The 23,547-nt window shown below is 47.0% G+C and overlaps 1 protein-coding gene across 1 annotated transcript in view; it reads left to right on the forward strand.

The window, feature by feature from the left end:
• The first annotated feature begins 2,721 nt into the window (after window positions 1–2,721).
• Window positions 2,722–23,547, forward strand: part of LOC310745455 (ectonucleoside triphosphate diphosphohydrolase 3-like) — a 28,265-nt gene continuing 7,439 nt past the window's right edge. The window contains 7 exon segments of the mRNA XM_083578068.1: window positions 2,722–3,051; window positions 3,053–3,058; window positions 4,840–4,894; window positions 9,008–9,135; window positions 10,731–10,848; window positions 16,538–16,688; window positions 19,435–19,594. Of these exon segments, the coding sequence (XP_083434194.1) occupies window positions 2,971–3,051; window positions 3,053–3,058; window positions 4,840–4,894; window positions 9,008–9,135; window positions 10,731–10,848; window positions 16,538–16,688; window positions 19,435–19,594 (699 nt within the window). The 5' untranslated portion in view covers window positions 2,722–2,970.

Below are 23,547 nucleotides of genomic sequence, written 5' to 3' on the forward strand. Positions count from 1 at the left end.
CACATCTTCTAGGCTTTGAGGTCCATGTATTCAAAGCAAGCAACCTCCTTGCACACTTGGATTCCAGAAGTGCCACATTTTCCACCCTCTAATCTTCCCTTCGTGCTTGGACTCCCTCGTACCCCTGGGTGCAGAAAATACCATGTGTGGACAGAGGCAAAGGCAGGAGGACATGTCTCACCAAGAGCCCAATCCTTGCCATATTTACCCAGTAAGGCCCACTGTGTGGAATGGGCCTTACAGAGGTGGCTCTTTTGGTAGACCATGAGACTCTTAATCTCAGGGCTGTGGGATCAAGTCCTACGCTGAGCAAAATATTCCTGCTTTACAAGTGGTTGGATGGGATGATTTTCATGGTCTCTTCCAACTCTACAATTCTATGATCTAGCAAAGTGTGAGTGTTTTGCCTGCACTGAGTGCCGAGCCGAGAGGGCTCGCCAGGGGGCGCTACAACGATGACTTAGAGCAGGGGTCAGCAAACTTTTTCAGCAGGGGGCCGGTCCACTGTCCCTCAGACCTTGTGGGGGGCCGGACTATATTTTGGGGGAAAATATGAACGAATTCCTATGCCCCACAAATAACCCAGAGATGCATTTTAAATAAAAGGGCATATTCTACTCATGTAAAAACACGCTGATTCCCAGACTGTCCACGGGCTGGATTGAGAAGGTGATTGGGCCAGATCCGGCCCCCAGGCCTTAGTTTGCCTACCTATGACTTAGGGTCATAGGAGCCAATTCCTGGAGGCTGAGGTCCCTTTGGGGCCCCCTGCAGCATTTGAGCAGGCTGCCCCCCAGTTGATGGGCATTGTCATTCAAATGGTTTGTGTGTGCCGTGTCTTCTTACTGATTACGCAGTAATAGCCCTTATTTTATTCAAGCTGGCACCCCAATGCCTGGGATAGCATTGCAGCCTTAACTTCTGCTAGCTCCCCATCCCTTATTCAGAGTGGGTCTGTGTGCAACAAGGTGATTTCCAGTCCTCCAAGCAAGAAGAAGAAGAAGAAGAAAAACCCGGCGACTCATTTCCTGAAAAGCTCAGAGGCCAGCAGAGGAGATGGACTTCTTTTCTCAGGGGCAGACCCAGACTGGGGGACGAAGACGACCCATCAGTATCATTATCATTATCATTATCATTATCATTATCATTATCATTATCATCATCTAATTTTTTTGTTTTGACAATAATAATAATAAATAAATAATATATAAATGTGCACCCCACCACCAAGATCATTCCATTATAACTATCCAACTTCCCGGAATTCCAGCACCTCTTGCAATGTTTTGACCTCTTTCCATTTTAACAGTACAAATTCTACCAATACCTTCCATGTCTCCTCAAAACCATTCCTCCCGCATGTTCCTCGTCTTACCTCAATAGGGCACCTCAATTTATCATTAATAGCTATAACCCATCCCTCCATTTCATGTTCCCCTTGTCCCTTCCACTTCCTAGCTATGATAACAAGTTGCACTGTGGGTTAAACCACAGAGCCTAGGACTTGCCGATCAGAAGGTCGGCGGTTCGAATCCCCGCGACGGGGTGAGCTCCCATTGCTTGGTTCCTGCTCCTGCCAACCCAGCAGTTCGGAAGCACATCAAAGTGCAAGTAGATAAATAGGTACCACTCCCGCGGGAAGGTAAACGGCGTTTCCGTGCGCTGTTCTGGTTCACCAGAAGCGGCTTAGTCATGCTGGCCACATGACCCGGAAGCTGTACGCCGGATCCCTCGGCCAGTAAAGCGAGATGAGCACTGCAACCCCAGAGTCGGCCACGACTGGGCCTAATGGTCAGGGGTCCCTTTACCTAAGAGAACCTGCACAAGTGACACTGACACAAAACCCCACACATGCACTCAGTAGAAGGATAGAAGCATTGCCACCCCACCCCACTCGCCATTCCCCCTCCCCCTCTTTTCCTCCTAACCTAACACTGTATGTAACACTAATGCCGCACAACAAATGAAACTGATCTGTAGAAAACGCAGCTTGAAAAAAAGAGACCATGCATGTATTTTTGTAAACGAAGAAATCTTTAATATATTTTTTTAAAAATCTCCCCAAAAAACCACAACACTATTTGGAAGCCTGCGGAAGGGGGTTGCAAAGAAGCGCTCGCCTGGCAGCGAGCGGGTGGCCTGGTGGCCGGCTGGTGCCCTTCCTCCCAGCTCTGCCTGCCCTCTTGCCATTCCTGGCGGAGAGGCGGAGCCCGCGGGAGCTTCCCGGAGCTTTCCTCCTCGGACGCCGCGGGAGGGAGGAAGAACCTGCCGGGCTGCAGCGGCGTCACCCTCCTCTGTCTCCTCCTCCATCTCCATCCATTCTGGCCCCATCAACGCCGCCGCCGTGGGGCATCGCTGCCCGGCTGACAGGGCGATGAGGCGTCCCGGTCCCCCGCCCAGGCGGCTGCTGTCCTACCCCCCGCGCGGGATATAAGGAAAAGGATCCACTCTGCTTTTCCCCATCTTGGCTGCTGCCGCAGTGGAAGGTAAAAGGCATCGGGGCGCAAGGGATCGTGCGCTCGCGCGTTTGGGTTTCCCTTCGGGTTAGAATGGCAAGGGTTCTTCTCCGCGCGTAATCGTTACGCAGCTGGAGAGAGGAGAGCGCAGCAACCCGGCTGCTTGCAAGGTTGCATCTCCCTTCCGATGGCTTGCAGGCGATTTGCAAGGAGCTGCACCCTGAGGATCGCGGGGTGGGTGGGTTGCTTTTTGACCTGTGGAGAGAAGATCTGGCTGGGGAGATTCTGCTGGGTGGGATGTGTTGGTGTGTCGGGAGGGGACGCCTGTGTTCCTGGCTGTGTGAACACAGAGGGTCCTGGAGTTTGGAGCTCCACAGCGGGCTGCCCCAACTCGGTGCCCCCCAGATGTTTGGAACCGATGGGGCCGGTGGTGGATGTTGGGGGTTCAAAGCTTCCGGGGTGGGGGTGAGGGCACCAGGCTGGCCGAGGCATGACCTAGGGAAAGCCTTCGTGTATGGATGATTTGAGTGCCGCTTTGCCCAAGGACATGCAGACAGAGGCTAGCAATCGACCGGACCACGCAGCGAATGCTCCTTAGGAAGGTGGAGCGTTGGCAATATTTTAAACGTGTGTTCGGAACTGAGATTGGTTTGGTGCTTTTCCCTGAATGCAAAGTCGCGGTCTTTGTTTTTTTCAGCTTGGACAGATGCTGCATCTTTCTTTGAATGATTTAGCAACGTCACTGCGTTTTACAAAGCATGGTGCTTGGAGATGGCAATGAGCAACAACTAGATATGTTTTTAAAAATAGAGATTTCCTTTCCTTTCCTTTGTGTGTGTGTGTGGGGGGGGTACTGAGCCATGTAGAGTGGTACCTCGGGTTAAGTACTTAATTCGTTCCGGAGGTCCGTTCTTAACATGAAATTGTGCTTAACCTGAAGCACCACTTTAGCTAATGGGGCCTCCTGCTGCCGCCGCACCGCCAGAGCACGATTTCTGTTCTCATCCTGAAGCAAAGTTCGTAACCTATAGCACTATTTCTGGGTTAGCAGAGTCTGTAACCTGAAGTGTATGTAACCTGAAGCGTATGTAACCCGAGGTACCACTGTATATGGAATCATGCAGGCCTTGCTTCCCAAAAGCTCTGATGCAGGCATAGGTAAACTCGGCCCTCCAGATGTTTTTGGGACTACAACTTCCATCATCCCTGACCACCGGTCCTGTTAGCTAGGGATGATGGGAGTTGTAGTCCCAAAACATCTGGAGGGCCCAATTTGCCTATGCCTGGTCTAATGCCTCATGGAAGATGCCTGTGCACTGTGGCTGCTGCCCGAGGCTACATTTAAGCAATTTCATGTCTATGGCTTTGGCTTTTGAGAGTGTGCACTTTCTCTTCCTCCCTCCCTCTCTCATGCACACACTCCTCCTATGTTCTCTCTCTCTCTCTCTCTCTCTCTCTCTCACACACACACACACACACACAGAGGCAGTCCCCACATCATGCACTTTCTCTCTTTCACATCCACAGAGATATTTCCGGCAAGCACGCTGCCTGTCCCATGCTCTTTCAGGCTCACGTCCTCTCATCTGAAAAGATTCCCATAATATGTGCAGTTGGAAAGCTTTGTCCTTCTCTATAATAAACACACACCAACTTACACACGCAGGAGCACACAAACAATCTCTATATTTTGTTGGAAGCCACCCAGAGTGGCTGGGGAAGCCCAGCCAGATGAGCGAGGTATAAATAATAAATTGTTATCATAATATTATTCTGCCTCATACAGGTGTGCAACTTCTGCTTGCTGGTATTTCCTTCCTTCCTTCCTTCCTTCCTTCCTTCCTTCCTTCCTTCCTTCTCTCTCTCTTTCACACAGCCAATTCAGTGCCCTCCAGAAGTTTGGAATCAGCCCCAGACCCCGGCCAACTGTCGGGGACGATGAACAACTATAGTTCAAAATGCCTCACCTTAGCTATCCCTTTCCTAAGCCCATTCCCGTAGGGCTACTGTTTTCCTACCTGCTTCCCTGCCTCTGTTAGAGAAATTAAGAAGTCCTTTTCTGTGTGAGGGAGCTGCTGCTTTTTGTGTGTACCTGAAATCCATACACTGTAGGGCATGCGCAGACCAGGCCCCTGTCATTTTCTGGCAGAGAATCCCACCTATTTTGATGTTGCCATGCTGTGATTTCGCCAACCCCTCAGATCAATAGCTGTCCCCCTTCTCCTCTGCCCCTGCAAAGCACTTTCTCACCGTCTCCATCTCTGGGAAGAAATAACTCCTTTTGCAGTCATGGGCCTGCAATAATTCCCCCCCCCCCAGCTCCTTGGCTTGTTTTTCATAAACCCAACCTCACGCTGAATATTCTGTTTCTCTTGCTGTGTAGCTTGAACAAAAAGAGATGTTTACTGCGCTGTCCCGACAATCCTGTGAACATACAGGTCAGTACTTGTGGCCGGTTGCCGTGGCAACATGCCAAGATGGGTTGGTTGCCATGTATATAATACTTTATAGCCATAGGTATGTTAGGAAATGTACGTTCATTTCCTAATGTACCTATAGCTATCATGTATGTTCAGGGCAGTGCTGCAGTTAAGGTGATTTTAGACTTTGGACTTAATTAATGGTCATGTGGGTTGAGGTGGGCTTTAGACAGCACAGCGTTATGACTTCGATTTTTGCAAAATGTCATGAAAACCAGCTCCTGCTGCATTGGGAGCCTATCTATCTGCGTGGAGCCCTCGACTGCTGTTCCAAAGTCCTCTCCTGGCCGGCTGCACACACATTCTGGTGTGATGGAGAGAGTTAGCTGCTGAGCAGACTTCATGTTTTCATCTTCAGTAAGTTATTGGAAACAAATAGTCCTGTGTGGTCTGTTAACTTGAATTAGGGTGTGGGAATTGAATGTATTTATTTTATCCCTTGCTCCAGAACGATACTGTTCTAAAAGCGAAACACAAAAGCTGTTTGGGATTTCTTTCTGGGTTTTTTTAAAATGTAGCTGTTGGCTTTTCCTGTAGCTTCTGTGAAATAAGACTGATGGCTGAAAACATTAGCGAGCTGGATTCTGCCACCTCCCCTACATCCCTCCGATCTGCTAGGGATACCCTCTTAATTCTTCCCCCTGTGTGAGGACAATGACAGAAATGTCTTCCTGTTTGCAGTTCCCATCCCCTAGGGACTCGCTTTAGTTTGTGCTAGAGCTGCCTTGAAATTAATTCCAAAAAGTTACCAGCTCACATTTTTTCCTTTTACTTGTTGGTTAGTTATTTGAGACAACTGACAGCCAAAAAGAACCAACTCCCTTCCAGTTTACAAATGTGTCCTTCCTGGTCCCCTAGGTAGCATAGCAAGAGGTTATGGACATGTCTACATGTATTGGGGAAGACTTTCTTGTTTGCAAGACATCCTTCTCTGGGCTCACGTTTGGTGACTAGGACTGTGGTGGTGTGTTGACGTAAGGCCATCTCAGTTTAAGACAGCTCCTTCTTTTTTTATTGTTTTACACCTAAGGGTCCTGTTGATGTTTCTTCCAAAATATTATCTTCCACCCTGCACTCTCAGGATAGATGGAGTTATTTGTGGGTGGCGCTGTGGTCTAAACCACTGCGCCTCTTGGGCTTGCCAATCGGAAGGCCAGCGGTTCGAATCCCCGCGACGGGGTGAGCTCCCATTGCTTGGTCCCAGCTCCTGCCAACCTAGCAGTTCGAAAGCACACCTGTGCAAGTAGATAAATAGGTACCGCTGCGGCAGGACAGTAAACGGTGTTTCCGTGCACTCTGGTTTCCATCTGTTGCGCCAGAAGCATTTTAGTCATGCTGGCCACATGACCCAGAAAGCTGTCTGTGGACAAACACCGGCTCCCTTGGCCTGAAAGCGAGGTGAGCAACCCCACAGTTGCCTTTGACTGGACTTAACTGTGCAGGGGTCCTTTACCTTTTACCTAGATGAAGTTATTCATCGAAATCGAGCAGAATTCTGCACACATCCCTACAACCATGCCTAAATATTGGACTGCATTCACTCCAGGCGTAACATCAACGACTTCTTGAAGCCGTCAAGCCTTTGCACGTCTGCCTGAGAGAAAGCCCCAATGAATTCAATGGGGCTTACTTGTGAGCACATGTTGTACACGATTAGGTAAAGCAGTGATGGGGAACCGGTAGCCTTTTCAGATGTTTTGGACCCCAATACCCTTCATTCCTCAGCAGTGGCCATCTTGCCTGGGGCTAATGGGAATCCAAAACATCTAGAGGACAACCAAAACCACAGTTTAGCCCACCTGGAGTTAAAGGTTGCTCTCTTTCCCTTTAGGCATTGGCAGACAATGGCCTTGTTTGGTTTAAATTGAGGCTTCAACACTGCCCTGTGTTTCACTCCTGCCTTACAAACCTCCTGACAGCCAATTACTATGCAATAAAACATTCAGCTGACACAAGGTCATGAGGTGTGTATCTGCCAGAAGATTTGCTGCCTGGGTCTGGTTTTCTGTAAAATACTGGTATGCAACTACTGGCAGATGCTGAATTCAATGACAGATGTTTCAAAGACAGTTCATTTACATGACAAACTCTCCCAGGGCTGCCTTAGGTTCCTGGATCCTTGCCCTCTCTTCTTCTCTGGTAGCACTGAGAACGTTTCGACATTGAGAGTCCATTCCTACTTTTCTTGTTGCTATATTTAGCATTTCCTAGACTAACCAACTAGTAGGGACGTGGGTGGCGCTGTGGGTTAAACCACAGAGCCTAGGACTTGCCGATCAGAAGGTCGGCGGTTCGAATCCCCACGACGGGATGAGCTCCCGTTGCTCGGTCCCTGCTCCTGCCAACCTAGCAGTTCAAAAGCACGTCAAAGTGCAAGTAGATAAATAGGTACCGCTCCGGCGGTAAGGTAAACTGTGTTTCCGTGCGCTGCTCTGGTTCGCCAGAAGCGGCTTAGTCATGCTGGCCACGTGACCCGGAAGCTGTATGCCGGCTCCCTCGGCCAATAAAGCGAGATGAGTGCCGCAACCCCAGAGTCGGTCACGACTGGACCTAATGGTCAGGGGTCCCTTTACCTTCACCTAGACTAACCAAAGCAGGGAGATCCAAAACCAGCTTAAGCAATAATTGTCAGTTCTAGGGAAGAAGATGCTTAAGAAGTGCACATTTGCCTGTTTACGTGCAATAGTTTTAAGAAAAAACACCCTTTAAAATGTACACCTTTTGAAGATAACTAGGCAACCCAAAAAAGAGGCATGATTAATCCTTCCTTTGCTAGCTAAAGGAACACTGCTAGCCGTGCACCTCCCATGCTTTAAGAGATCAATTTATGCAACAAGCCTTTAAGGTAAGGAAGTGTTGCTAATTCTGTTTCCACTGGGTTGTGATGAGATGATGAATCATCCCTAAGCAAAGAAGGGAATTGGAAATGGTAACGTCCTACATCTCGGTTATCAGTATCCTCCCCGTTCCTCCTCCCTGGTCTTTAAGCACAAAATCCTGTTGGGTTTCCTAATAAGTGTAAGTCCTGAATAAGTGTAGGAGTTAGGCAAACCGGTCTTGGCTACGCCTGCGCAATATTTCTGGTTTTCACAATAGAGAGTAGTTAAGAATAGGCTAGGAATTATTTCTAGTATGCCTCTGAATACCAGAGGCTGGAAACAAGGCTCTTTGTATGTTCCATAATGCCTATGAATCGGCTTCTACTGTACCTGTTGAATTTCTGTCTGTTACGCAGTTGTGAAAAGCACAAGAGCTCTGTTTGGAGGTGGGGGGTAGGAGGGTCATTCTACCAAGACCAGTCAATGAAAATACATCCAAAGTGGTACCTTGGTTCTCAAACGCCTCGGTTCCCAAACGCCCAAAACCCGGAAGTAAGTGTTCCGGTTTTTGAAAGTTTTTCGGAAGCTGAACGTCCAATGCAGTTGTCAGCTATTGTTTCCGGAGTGCCTGCACCAATCAGAAGCTGCGCCTTGGTTTTCAAACATTTCGGAAGTCAAACGGACTTCCAGAATGGTTTAAGTTTGGCACTTTTGTTTTTGCTATTTATTTTGCGTTTTTGTTTTTGAGGCTTTATCGGTTAATTTGTTTTTGTGACTGTGTGGGTGATAATTTTTATCATCTACAATACTATCTTATTTATTTTATAGTAGAGTACATTGATTATTGCTTTCATTTTATGAATCAATGGTCTGGTTAGAGAGTAAAATTCATGTTAAATTGATGTTTTAGGGGTTGTTTTTAAAAGTCTGGAACGGATTAATCTGTTTTGCATTACTTTCTATGGGAAAGTGTGCCTTGGTTTTGGGAACACTTTGGTTTTGGAATGGACTTAAGTTTGAGAATCAAGGTACCACTGTACTTTTCTAGCTCATTCCAAACATCAAAGGCTTCTAATGGGTTTTCATACGTTTATCCTATATATATATTCTGGGTTCACTCAGATGAACAGAGTTCCTCATTCCGAGCAAATGTAGAACCTGGAATTCTTAGGTTACAGTGCAGTGAAAAATAATAACGTTAACCCTGACAAATTCATGATGTCAGTTCCGCCCCCCCCTTCTTATTTTTTAGGTTCCCGAGTACTGTACAAAATGTCAACCATAGTCACTTTTGTCTTTCTGCTTTTAAGCATAGCAATTATTGTTACTATTACTCTGGTCCAAGTGAATCGGAAAGAGGTCCTTTTGCCAGGGCTGAAGGTACGTTGAATGAATATGCTGCAGTATCCATTGCTTAGTTTGGGTGCCGGGGCTCAGCTGCTGAACTGGTGATGTAATGGTAGTCAAGAGGGCTTCTGAGCATGTGGAAAGAGTTTTCCAGCAGCAGAAAGTAAGCACAGCTTGATTGCAAGCGGCTGCAATTAGAAAAGGGTCACCTCGCAGGTCTTCCTTCCTTCCTCTCTTTCTAGAAGCTAATCACTGTTAGCATAGAAAGCATTATCAAAGAAAGACCTCTTCGGGTAGAATCTGTATGATAATAAGTGAAATGAACTAAGATCCAGGACAAAGACATCTTGGAACATCAAACCTCAAGTTCCTTTGGACATGTGCATTCAAATAGGTGCTCCTCTGCTCCTCTGCTTTCCCCCGTCCAAATTTTGTTCCACAAAAGAGACATACACAGCCTCCAGACCTGGTGTTGTCTCCCTGCCCCCCTTGCTTCAGGTGGGCTATCTAAATGGGAGTTAGATGTGGCTTCAGAATGGACCCAAGAGCCGGCCAATCATGGCTTTGAATGAGGAAGTGGGAGAGACGGGATGAGGGTGGGGTGGAGATCCACTCAGGACTGGTTGGGAAAGAGGCTGGGTTCCTTTCTGTAAAGACTGAAACAAAAAAGGACTGTAAGAAACTTTTCCTAGTCTTTATACCAGGCATAGGCAAAATCGGCCCTCCAGATGTTTTGGAAGTACAATTCCCATCATCCCTGACCACTGGTCCTGTTAGCTAGGGATGATGGGAGTTGTAGTCCCAAAACATCTGGAGGGCTGAGTTTGCCTATGCCTGCTTTATACTTCCGTGGGCAACCAGCCGGGAGCTCCCCCAATTAAAGGAGAGTACTGCTCAACAAAAAGCTTGTGATTCCCTGTATTAAAACCCTGAGCATAACATGCCAACCAACAAGAGCTCCCTTCGCCAGCACAGCGGGATTTTAGGGCAGTAATTACATAAGAGGGTGAGATCCTTATTAAGAAGATCTCTGGACAGTTACATGCCCAAAGGCTGAAGGCTTCCCACTTGAAAGCTCCTCTTGAAGAAACATATCTTGGCTGCCTCTGTTTTCCTCGAGGCAGGATTGGGACCCGATGGGTGTAGCTGCCTGCTTGCCCTACCAGTTAGGACATGCCAACAGTATTATCCTTCCATCTCTCAACTGCGAGTGGGAAGGAACAGGTAGGAGAAGCAAGCTCAAGAGAATGGGAATGGGCAGGGAGAGGGGTTGGAGGCAGGAGCGACTGCTGCCGCCCCATGGCATCTGCCGCCTGAGGCGGCTCCATCACCCTGCCCAATGGTAGAGCCGGCCCATAGGGAAACAGCTGTTCAAATAAAAGAAGAAGCCAGAAATCAGAAAGAAAGAAAGAAAGAAAGAAAGAAAGAAAGAAAGAGAGAGAAAAGGAAGACAAAGGAAGGAAGGAAGGAAGGAAGGAGGAAAGAAATCACTCTAGCTTAATACAAAAAGTGTCTCTTAGGGACTTGGGCTACTTTTCTAACGCTTGTATTTTCTTTGATTGTTTCCAACAAGAAATCATGCTCGTCTTCTAATCTATAACTTTCTCTCCCCCGCTCCCACCACCAAGTATGGAATAGTGCTTGATGCAGGATCATCTCGGACGACTGTCTATGTATATGAATGGCCAGCAGAGAAAGAAAACAACACGGGAGTCGTGAGCCAGACCTTCAAGTGCAATGTGAAAGGTGAGGAGGAAATGTGGATTTTGGGGTGGCCCTGAAACAAATACCAAGCACGGAATGTATGAGTTGGGTGAAGGAGGGCAGCAGGAAGAGAAACGGCAGCTTCTGTGTTTGAAACCCCTAATACACTGTCCATTAAGAGCATCATCATTCCACTTTAAACAACCATGGCTTTCCCCAAAGAGTCCTGGAAACTGTAGTTGGTTAAGGTTGCCGACTGATGCTTGGAGACTCCTGTTCCCCTCACAGAGCTACAATTCCCAGAGCCCCCTGGGAAGAGAGATTTGTAGCTCGGTGAGGGGAATAGTAGCCCCCTAAGTACTGGGACGCGAGTGGCGCTGTGGGTTAAACCACAGAGCCTAGAACTTGCCGATCAGAAGATCAGCGGTTCGAATCCCCACGACGGGGTGAGCTCCCGTTGCTCGGTCCCAGCTCCTGGCAACCTAGCAGTTCGAAAGCACATCAAAGTGCAAGTAGATAAATAGGTACCGCTCCAGCGGGAAGGTAAACGGTGTTTCCGTGCGCTGCTCTGATTCACCAGAAGCGGCTTAGTCATGCTGGCCACATGACCCGGAAGCTGTACGCCGGCTCCCTCGGCTAATAAAGCGAGATGAGCGCCGCAATCCCAGAGTCGGCCACGACTGGACCTAATGGTCAGGGGTCCCTTTACCTTTACCTTTAAGTACTCATAGCACCCTTAGCAGGGATAGCCTAACTGCTGTTGTCTATGCTCTGGTAACTTCAAGGTTAGATTACTGCAATGCGTTATATGCAGGGCTGCCTCTGAAGACGGTTCGGAAACGTCAGCTAGTGCAGAATTCAGCAGCCAGGTTACTCACCGGAGCAATACGGATTGAGCATGTTACACCAATCCTGGTCTGACTGCACTGGCTACCAATGAATTTCGAGGCCCAATTCAAAGTGCTGGTTTTGACCTACAGTGGTACCTCCAGTTACAGACACTTCAGGTTACATACGCTTCAGGTTACAGACTCCGCTAACCCAGAAATATTACCTCGGGTTAAGAACTTTGCTTCAGGATAAGAACAGAAATGGTGCTCCTGCGGTGCCGCGGCAGCAGGAGGCCCCATTAGCTAAAGTGGTGCTTCAGGTTAAGAACAGTTTCAGGTTAAGAATGGACCTCTGGAACGAATTAAGTACTTAACCCGAGGTACCACTGTATAAAGCCTGAAACGGCTCAGGACCGCAAGACCTCAGAGACTGCCTCTTCCCATATGAACCTACCCGGACCCTGAGATCATCTTCTGAGGCCCTCCTTCATGTGCCTCCTCCTTGAGAGGTGCGGAGGGTGGCAACACAAGAACGGGGCCTTCTCTGCAGTGGCCCCCTGTCTGTGGAATGCTCTCCCCAGGGATGTTTGCCTGGTGCCTTCATTATACACCTTTAGGCGCCAGGCAAAAACGTTCCTTTCTAACTAGGCCTTTGGTTGATCTGTTTGACATCCTATACCCTTTTAAAATCCTATACCCCGTTTTCTGGGGGGATGTTATTGGGTTGTTGTTTTTATTCTGATTATATATGTTGTGATTTTGTCTGTGAACCGCTCTGAGACCTCCGGGTACAGGGCGGTATATAAACCCGATTAACAACAACAACAACACACAACAGTTCCCAGGATTCTTTGGGTGAAGCCATGACTGTTTAAAGGGGTATGATAGTGCTTTCAAAGTGTTATTTGTATTTTATTTTTTATTATTAATCACAGCGCTTTACACAATAAGTGAATGAAATGCAACAACAAACCCCCAAATTAAGCAACTAGTGGCTGAATTCGCCTGCCACGACTATATATCAATATACAATGGCAGGCAAAGCAACTGAAGCAGCCTTCTTGTATTGGGACGGGCTTCTCGGTGGGGAGGTATTGGCCGGGCGAATGACTCAGGGACAGGTTTTGCTGTTCCAAATGGGCGTGGGAAGCTAGTGCGTCATGCAGTAGGGTGGAAATCGTGCACGACTTGCCATTTGCGTGCCTGTGGCATTTCAAAATGTGACAGATTAGCAAGCAGGGATGGCAGTGGCAGCGGCAGATCGAAATCATCTGCATTCTCTGCTGCCCTGGTCTAACGGAAACTGCAGTGGCAGCTTGTTCCTGTGGGTGCGAATGCTTGTGTATAAGCACACCTAAGAAAATTAGGCTCCAAATAATAATAATAATAATAATAATAATAATAATAATAATAATAATAATAATAATTTATTTATACCCTGCCCATCTGGCTGAGTTTCCCCAGCCACTCTGGGCGGCTTCCAATCAAGTGTTAAAAACAATACAGCATTAAATATTAAAAACTTCCCTAAACAGGGCTGCCTTCAGATGTCTTTTAAAAAGAAGATAGCTGCTTATTTCCTTCACATCTGAAGGGAGGGCGTTCCACAGGGCGGGCGCCACTACCGAGAAGGCCCTCTGTCTGGTTCCCTGTAACCTCACTTCTCACAATGAGGGAACTGCCAGAAGGCCCTCAGAGCTGGAACTCAGTGTCCGAGCTGAATGATGGGGGGTGGAGACGTTCCTTCTGATACACAGGACCAAGGCCGTTTAGGGCTTTAAAGGTCAGCACCAACACTTTGAATTGTGCTCGGAAACGTACTGGGAGCCAATGCAGATCTCTCAGGACCGGGGTTATGTGGTCCCGGCGGCTGCCCCCAGTCACCAGTTTAGCCGCCACATTCTGGATTAGAACAACGATGTTAGAACAACAATGATGGTCACTGCATATGAAGGCATGTGGCTGGAAACCGCAGGAGGGGACAGTTCTCTCATGCTTGAATCCTTTTTTTGCAGGTTTTCCCCGGGTATCTGTTTGGCTTTTGCAATCAGAATCCTGGACTAGATGGGCTATTGGCCTGATCCCGCAGCCTCTTCTTATGTTCATTTTTTAATCCACTATAACTCCAAAGAGTGCCAGGGTTCTTCCCTTTCTTTGTTCCCTAATTCTCACAACGCCCCTGTGAGGTCGGTTAATCTGAGTAAGGTTGACTCTCGAGGTCGCCTGCTTCAACACGAACACTAACTTGCTGTATCTCATGACTAACCCTTTCATTGTTATTTCCTACAAGATAGTGCCTACCTAGGCTTTAAATTTTGCTTAAACCGTGGGATTTTCTCTGCATGGATCACGGTTTCCCTCTCCTTCTTCTCTTTTGAGGCACAGACTCTTTTAATCAAAGGTTAAAAGGTAAAGGTAAAGGGACCCCTGACCGTTAGGTCCAGTCGTGGCCGACTCTGGGGTTGCGGCGTGAGAACTTTATTGACCGAGGGAGCCGGCGTACAGCTTCCAGGTCAAGTGGCCAGCATGACTAAGCCGCTTCTGGCGAACCAGAGCAGCGCACGGAAACGCCGTTTACCTTCCCGCCAGAGCGGTACCTATTTATCTACTTGCACTTTGACGTGCTTTCGAACTGCTAGGTTGGCAGGAGCAGGGACCAAGCAATGGGAGCTCACCCCGTCACGGGGATTCGAACCGCCGACCTTCTGATCGGCAAGCCCTAGGCTCTGTGGTTTAACCCACAGTGCCACCCAGGTTGCTGTTCAGCAAAGTGAGATTTTCAATTGATGGGTACAAACTCCTGAGCAAATCCTTTCATGCATGCAATTAGGTCGTGTCATTTCAGAAAGAGCATTTGAAGTTCTTTCCAAGCTTCTTGTACTACAGGAATGGAAATATATATAGGAACCGAAGCCTGCAAATAGAATCCTGTCTGAAAATTACGGGCTTTGTGGGATTGGTTTGGTTTAAAAAAAAAACTAATTAAAGGCAGGATCATTTCGGCTCTGCTGTAATCTGAAGCAAAATTGTTTAGTTTTTCTAATTACAGTTTTACAATTACATATCCAATTTACAACATAGATCCCACAGAATCTCCTGGACTTCCCTCCTCCCCTTTGTGGGTCCTATTGTTAGTCATTTCCTCCTGCATCTTTTATAATAATCCAAATCTTTTACATCTCCATTATATCCAAAATTCACCATTAAACCACAGGTGCTATTCCAATCCTACTAACAATTTTAACTGTTTACAGTGGTTTTTAAGATAAATTATATATTTCCCCCATTCTTTATTAAAATTTTGGTCTTCCGGACTTCTGATTCTTCTGGTCATTTTTGCCATTTCGGCATAATCTATCTATTTAAATCTGAAGCAAAATTCTCACCCTGGTTGCTTATGTGCTTATGTGTTTTTAACTTTTAAGGGCCACCCATCTGGATTTATCCCAGGCCAAAATGGATATTAGGTTTCAGTTTCATCAGCCAGAGCTGTTATACTGCTGTAAATCACACATGCGGGTGGAGGAAAAGTAGCTACAGAAAGACACCCCCCCTTTTATTTTAGGTTCTTATTTTAGGAATGTAATGTGTTACTTGTAGGGTAAAAATAATAATACACCTCACTAAGTGGTTTACATAGGAATGAATTAAAGCAATTATAATTTGAAACAGAAATGATTAGATGCTGGTCTCCATTGAAAATGGCTTCTCCATGCAAACCAGGAAGTGAACTCTCCAGACAATGGAACAGGTTGCCTTTTCTTATCTCTCAGGCTGTGATCTCCTGGGTGACGCGGGTGCCATTAGGCAGCTGAATGTGCATGCGTACTCCCTCCATTCCCCTCCCTTCTGCCTCTGTGTGGCCCGGGCCACTGGCAACCCATGCTATGCCACTGGGAAGAACAGGGATAAGCTTTACAATCCACCAGTTGAAATCCCGTGGACTGGGGCACAGCATGGAGGAATGAAGCCTGCCTGAAACATGACACACGACACTTCTTGCATACTTCCAACATCTTATATGTTTGACCGTGCATTATTTGGGACTAGATGACCCTAGGCTTGATATTGGTCATCGACAGTAATAAAATGACTTGAGGTGACCCTATGGACCCCTTCCAACTCGACAATTCTATGGTTCCATCCTTAAAAATATTTATATTCTTAGCTGTTATCCATACTCCTAAATACTTAACTTTCTTCTCAATTGTCAGTTCTGTTACATGTTGTAGGTCTTTTTTATATTGCTCCGTCACATTTTTCACCAATACTTTTGTTTTACTTTTGTTTAATTTAAAAGCTGATACTTTTCCAAACTTAAGAATCTGTTCCAAGACCCTCGGTATACTAGTCAAAGGGTCTTCTACACAAGGTTGTCTGCAAATGCCTTTAGCTTATATGCTTTATAACTTACTGCTATCCCTTTTATTTCTTCATCTGATCTTATGCTTCTAGACAGAGTCTCTAAAACTAATAAACAATAATGGCGACAGGGGACATCCCTGTCTCGTCCCTTTCATTATTTTACATTTTCCTCTTATTACATTATTTACTATCTTTTCCTCTTATTACATTATTTACTATCAGCATTGCCTGTTGGTCAGAATAAATTGCATCAATTCCTGTAAGAAATGATTCTCCAAAGTTCATAATCTCAATAGTTTTTTTCATGAAAGTCCATTCAACGTTGTCAAAGGCCTTCTCTGCACCTAGAATTCTATGGTTCTATGGTCACTGTAATGTTCAAGTGTTCCTACACACTATTTGCTTACTAACTTTATTTATTTGCTTTCCAAATAAAGAAGCAAAAGTGCTCAGAATGACACTAGCTTAAAGATAGAGCGGTATAGTAAAAGTCTTGGTGAGTAACAAAACTGAATCCATTAACCCCCTTCTCCTAGGTCCTGGGATATCCAGCTATGCGAGCAACCCTCAAGAAATTGCTAAGCCCATTAATGATTGCATGAATAAAGTAAAGGAGAAAATTCCATTGCACTTACATACGACCACACCTGTCTACCTGGGAGCCACAGCCGGCATGAGACTTCTGAGGTATGGTTGGAAACCACAGCAGACGCTGATGTGTTGTGTGTATCGTTTTGTCCATTGTTAAGTGGATAAAGCCGGGGGAAATTATTCATGCCAAAGCCTTCTCATCCTCGCCTTAAAACCTATCAGTCTATGGGGATTAATAGATATGAGCATGTTAAGACAACGCCCATAAACTGAAGAGGGATTTGGATTTTCCCAGGGGGTATTGCTGGTGAGTAGAATCTTCCCTCAGATTCAACTTGTTGTGACTGTTAACTGCCTTGTAGAAGACAGTTGATCCCAGATCGGTGTGTTCCTGAATATTTTGTAATAAATGTGTAATCTTGGGGGGGGGGGCAAACAAGGACTTTGTGCCATGGGCCGCCACAACCAGGGAGGAGGGACAGAGTGGGGGCTTGGCCCATGTTGCATACCTGACAACAGCCTGCACTTGTTGTTGTGCATGTGCCAGTGGTTGTATAAAATCCTTTGTGCGTGCACAGATTTCTCTTTTAAGTGTTGACAAATAGTATAGATAACGGCCAATGTAAGTAAGTAAGTAAATTTTTATTTATAACCCGCCCTCCCCGGCCAAGACTGGGCTCAGGGTGGCTAACATCAAATACATTAAAACACAATCAAACAATTGATTAAAATACAGCTTAAAAATTAGAATCAGGATAAAATTAAATGATTGCCCACAAATTACAACATAGGGGTGAGGAACCTCAAGTATTCATCAGGACCAGCTATCCATGTTGGTCCCACATGAGCCGATTAAAGGGCCAAAGAGGTAACTTACAGGGTCCCATAGAAAGGGGTCAAACTGGGCCCAGACCAAAGCCCAGGCGGAACAACTCCGTCTTGCAGGCCCTGCAGAAAGATGTCAAGTCCCCCAGGGCCCTGGTCTCCTGCGGTAGAGTTTTCCACCAAGCTGGGGCCAAAGCCGAAAAGTCCTTGGCCCTGGTTCAGGCCAGTTTAACTTCCTTGAGGCCCGGGACCTCCAAGATATTATTATTTGTGGACCGCAAGGTCCTTCGTGGGGCATACCAGGAGAGGTGGTCCCATAAGTACGAGGGTCCTAGGCCGTATAGGGCTTTAAAGGTTAAAACCAGCACCTTAAACCTGACCCTGTACTCCACTGGGAGCCAGTGCAGTTGGTAAAGCACTGGATGAATGTGGTCCCGTGGCAAGGGCACATAGATTATACTAAAAACACACCCGTGATTAATCCGTATAAATAAGATGCACAGCATATTTTTTTTCCTGGTGTGGTTTTGCTTGGCACCCATTCCCTGAAGCATTTTGGCACAATTCAGGCTATGCTGATGTTCGTTACTTAGACCAGGGTTTCCCAAAGCTGTTTTCGGACTACAACTCCCATCATCCCTAGCTAGCAAGAGATGATGGGAACTGTAGTCCCAAAACAGCTGGGGGCCCGAGTTCAGGAGACCATGACTGAGACAAGCAGAATGGTAGAATCTGCAACCTGGAGATTGGGGTGGGGGGCGACCTCAGAGATGGAGGATCTGCCCCTCATGACACACAGTCCTCTCTGTGGTCTCGTTGGTGGGGTTAATAATAATAATAATAATAATAATAATAATAATAATAGAAAACAAACCATGATCCTTGGCTAGCATCACATATAAACCAGGATTCATAAACCAGGGCTTAGATGCTCCTAACAAACCCCAATCTATAGCCATGGTTAGTTTTTCGGCATACTGATTGTGGGACTTCTTTGGGGGGGGGAGGTCAAAACAACTGATGATGTGTTGTTCAGCTAAACCAGAGTTCATGGTTTGTTTTCTCTCTGTGTGAGTGGCAAGGAGACACACAGCCCAGATATGCACATTCATGGTAAGTCATTAACTACCGCTGTGGGTTAAACCATAGAGCCTAGGACTTGAGAGCCAGTGTGGTGTAGTGGTTAAGAGCAGTAGTCACATAATCTGGGGAACCGGGTTCGCGTCTCTGCTCCTCCACCTGCAGCTGCTGGGTGACCTTGGGCCAGTCACACTTCTCTGAAGTCTCTCAGCCCCACTCACCTCACAGAGTGTTTGTTGTGGGGGAGGAAGGGAAAGGAGAATGTTAGCCGCTTTGAGACTCCTGAAGGGGAGTGAAAGGCGGGATATCAAATCCAAACTCTTCTTCTTCTTCTTCTTGCCGATCAGAAGGTCGGCGGTTCGAATCCCCACGATGGGGTGAGCTCCCATTGCTTGGTCCCTGCTCCTGCCCACCTAGCAGTTCGAAAGCACGTCAAAGTGCAAGTAGATAAATAGGTACCGCTCCGGGGGGAAGGTAAACGGCGTTCCCGTGCACTGCTCTGGTTCGCCAGAAGCGGCTTAGTCATGCTGGCCACATGACCCGGAAGCTGCACGCCGGCTCCCTCGGCCAATAAAGCAAGATGAGCGCCGCAACCCCAGAGTCGGTCATGACTGGACCTAACGGTCAGGAGTCCCTTTACCTTTACTGTAATGTGCAAACCAGAGCATTGACTATTGATGTGTGGATCAGCCGGCACAAAGTGATCACTACAAGTAGAACATTCATATCCCCTGCTATCATTTTGGACCTGGTATTTTCCCATGAAAGCAGCCCACACATTTCCCTGGACCATCCAGTGTTGAATAATTAAGTGATGTACATGCATATATGAATCAACCCTTGACTCGCCAAGTCTAGTCGCTAGTTTTGGCAGACGACGAAGGGCAAACGTCTCCTTTCGGCCACTCAGCGTTTTGTATTCTTGTGACTTGCTTAGGTTGCAAAATGAATCAGCGGCCCATGAAGTCCTTCGGAGCATTCAAAAGTACTTTGCAGCCCTGCCCTTTGAATTTAGGGGCACTCAAATCATAACCGGGCAAGAGGAAGGGGTGTACGGATGGATAACAGCCAACTATTTAATGGGCAATTTCTTGGAGGTGCGTGGAAAAATCTGCATGTTTTATTGCATACTATTCTTTGATGAGTTGCTAGTGTTTGAACGGATGTACGCTGAGATTAGCATAACCCCCAGGCAAGGGAAGATTGTGGTACGATGTAGGCATATATAAATATACAACCACCTAAAACTGTGGTTGTAGTACTAAGATTATCTTTATAGCAAAGGTTCCTGCCTTGAATTAGTCTTCTGTTTTACCTAGCAAACTGGTGTCTCCTGTTAAAGGCATAAAACATCATATAAGGGGATGACATTGAGTCGTGTTCTTAAAACAACAACACCCATTTAAAGTTTAATAATAATAATAATAATAATAATAATAATAATAATAATAATTTTATTATTTGTACCTCGCCCATCTGACTCAGTTGCCCGAGCCACTCTGGGCAGCTTCCAACAAATATTGACAGAAGTATTGTTTTGGGGAAACAGGGGACGGGCAGGTGTGGGGGACTCCTTGGTCCTGAACGGGGTAACTGTGCCACGGAAGGACTACGTGCGCAGCCTGGGAGTCATTCTGGACTTACAGCTGTCCATGGAGGCACAGGTCAATTCTGTGTCCAGGGCAGCTGTCTATAAATTCCATCTGGTACGCCGGCTGAGACCCTACCTGCCTGCAGACTGTCAGGAAGTTTTAAACATTTGACATTTTATTATTTTGTATATTTTGCTGGAAGCTGCCCAGAGTGGCTGGGGAAACCCAGCCACATGGGCAGGGTATAAATAATAATAATAATAATAATAATAATAATAATAATAATAGCATAAGAAAACAAAAAAACACTAAAAACTTCCCTATACAGAGCTGCCTTCAGATGTCGGCGGAAAGTTGTGTAGTTGTTTATCTGTTTGACATCTGATGGGAGGATGTTCCACACGGAGGGTGCCACTGCCGAGAAGGCCCTCTACCTGGTTTCCTGTAACTTCGTTTCTCACAATAAGGCAACCACCAGAAGGCCCTTGGAGCTGGACCTCAGTGGGGGTAGAGACGTTCCTTCAGGTATACAGGGCCGAGACCGTTTAGGGCAGTGTTTACCTCACCTGGGCCGGTTCACTCCCATGGAGATCGCTCCGTGGGCCGGATCACATCTGCGCAGATGCAAATTTTGGTGTTTGTGTCTGCACAGACGTGATTTCTGGCACTGCGGAAGCAAGTCCCCGCTCTGTGCTGTGCCAGTTTAGTGAAGTGTGGGGACACGCCAAGTGGGCGGCTCGGTTCGGGAGCGGCTCATGGGCCATTTAAACGATTTGTGGCTCATGGGCCGCAGGTTGCTGACCCCTGGTTTAGGGCTTTAAAGGTCAGTGCCAACATCTTGAATTGTGCTTGGAAACAAACTGGGGGCCAGTGTAGGTCTTTCAGGACCAGTGCTATACGGTCCCTGCGGCCGCTCCCAGTCACCAGTCTAGCTGCCGCATTCTGGATTAGTTGCAATTTCTGAGTCACCTTCAAAGGTAGCTTGCCCAGGGCAAAGGAAACCCCTCTAAATTTCACAGTTTTAAATTGCAGGCAATCCTCGCTCCAGAATAAGCCAAGCACATTACAACAGTCGTCACCACCAATGATCACACTTGCAGATGCAACTTTGTGGTTTACATTCCACACTCAATGTCCTCCTAAGCCATGCCCTTCACAGGTTCCCCCAGTTCTTCCAGTGGAGCAATCTTCCTTTCATCCTTTGGTGCTAAAACACCAAACCGGGAACAGAGGAAACGATGGCACAGTAGCCCTGTCCCTATGTACGGCCAGCCCTTTGCTTTCACAGCTCTTTGACAAAATCCCACAGGGAACTCTTTCCCTGTGCACAGAATAAGGAGCTCTGTTGATAGGAGTGGTGATAGCAGCTGGCCAAGTTGCCAAGGTGCTAGTGCCCTGACAGAGGCCACTGATGATGTCTGCTGATTTGAGGCGTGGCATTATTTTTCTGGCCTGGCACTGAGCAGTGCCAGACACCCAGATCTAGCTAACTTTCCCACAATGCACCTGATGTAGTGTTGCTCTGGGCATTGTGGGAAATCAAAAGGACAGCTAGACCTAGCCACCCGGGGCTGGTCAGAGCGGTGCCACTAATGCCATGGAAGCCTGGGCAACTATTTTATCTTGAACAATTGCAAACGCAGTTAATGAAGAGTCCACTTGTGATATAGTAGTGGTTCAGTGCTCATAATCCAACGTTTTGTCGATAAAGAGCTTAGTCACCGAGCTTTGTAGTAAATAATACACAAGAGGAGACAGTATGCCCACGACTTAAAGCAGGGGTATACAGTGGTACCTCGCGTTAAGAACTTAATTAATTCCAGAGGTCCGTTCTTAACCTGAAGCTGTTCTTAACCTGAAGCACCACTTTAGCTAATGGGGCCTCCTGCTGCCGTTGCGCCGCTGGAGCACGATTTTTGTTCTCATCCTGAAGCAAAGTTCTTAACCCAAGGTATTATTTCTGGGTTAGCGGAGTCTGTAACCTGAAGTGTATGTAACCCGAGGTACCACTGTATTTGGCTCCATCTGCATGTTTCCATCAGGAGGAGCAGAGAAAGAAGACGATGTCAGAAGTAAAAAGGAAAAGGTAAAGGACCCCTGGACGGTTAAGTCCAGTCAAAGGTGACTATGGGGTTGCAGCGCTAATCTCACTTTCAGGCCGAGGAAGCTGGCGTTTGTCCGATCGGTGCAGCGACGGTCTGCCGGGGTGATGATCGATGTGGGGGTGGTCCCCCCAGAGGGGGCTGATTGTTGCTGCGGCAATCCACCGGGGGGTTATATCGGTGTGGCGGTGATCCGCCCTGGGAGGATTTTGTCACACCCCCCCCCCCCGGGATGACACCTGGGGCACACCACCCCCACCGGTCCCCTTCCTACGCCCTTGGCAACGGGAGCTTACCCCGTTGCGTGGATTCAAACCGCTGACCTTCTGATCGGCAAGTCCAAGAGACTCGGTGGTTTAGACCACAGTGCCACTCGCGTCCCAATGTCAGAGGATTCTTTAGCGATTAAATTTCTGATTACTGGAACGACATCCAAGCACTGAACCACTGGTGTATCACAAGTCGACTCTTTATTTACTGTGTTTCCAATTGCTCAAGATAAAACCTATTTTGGAAAGAGAAGAAATGAGCACTGAACCACTGATATATCATAAGTGAACTCATCATTTACTGCGTTTGCAATTGTTTAAGATAAAACCTATTTGGGAAAGAAACTGCTTTTGCCATTTCTATGGATGTTTATTGTTTGCTTTCATCACCAGTTTCCTTGGTGATATTATCTCCTGTTGATTGCAGTAGTCACTGTACCACCACCCTGTTCATTGTTTTATGGCCAGGTAAGCCTGCCAGGGCCCACAGACTGTGGGGAACACTTTGCCCAGTGCCCCCTCAAACCTGGAACTGGCCCGTCCTGTTGGCTTCAGCATTGTGCTGCTGACTGTGCACGGGCTGAACATCTTTGCCTACACATTTGGCTCGCGATACAGGCCTGGTTGGCATATTTTCCTAAGTGAAACTGGTGGCGCCCCAACCACCCTAATCAAATGTACGTAGGGTGAACTATACTATTCCACACTCTTGTTGTGACAGCATCTTGCTCCTTCTTTGGCTTCATTCTTTGGAAGAACATTCTGATTTATATGGCTCCCACAGGCGATCTGGGGAGCGCTTTCCGCATCGATCTCAGCACAGTTTCGTGACGCCCTGTAAGCTCAGAAGGGAAGTTTAGACAGGAGAGCAGAGCCCCATGGTGGCCCGGGATGTCAAATCTGTTAAGTGTGGGCGAACATATCAGACGACACAGCAATTCTTCCAAGCAGCTCTTTGTTTGTAAGCTGGAACAGAACTGAACTGAAGGCCTCAGTCAGCCTGCTTATATAGAGCTCCAGTACCTTGTTACTGTAACAACTTTCTAAAACTATCCAATCACTGAACGTCACTTTCGTTCCTTCATTT

This window comes from Podarcis filfolensis (assembly GCF_964270895.1).
Source record: "Podarcis filfolensis genome assembly, chromosome: 12".
Lineage (NCBI taxonomy): Eukaryota > Metazoa > Chordata > Lepidosauria > Squamata > Lacertidae > Podarcis > Podarcis filfolensis.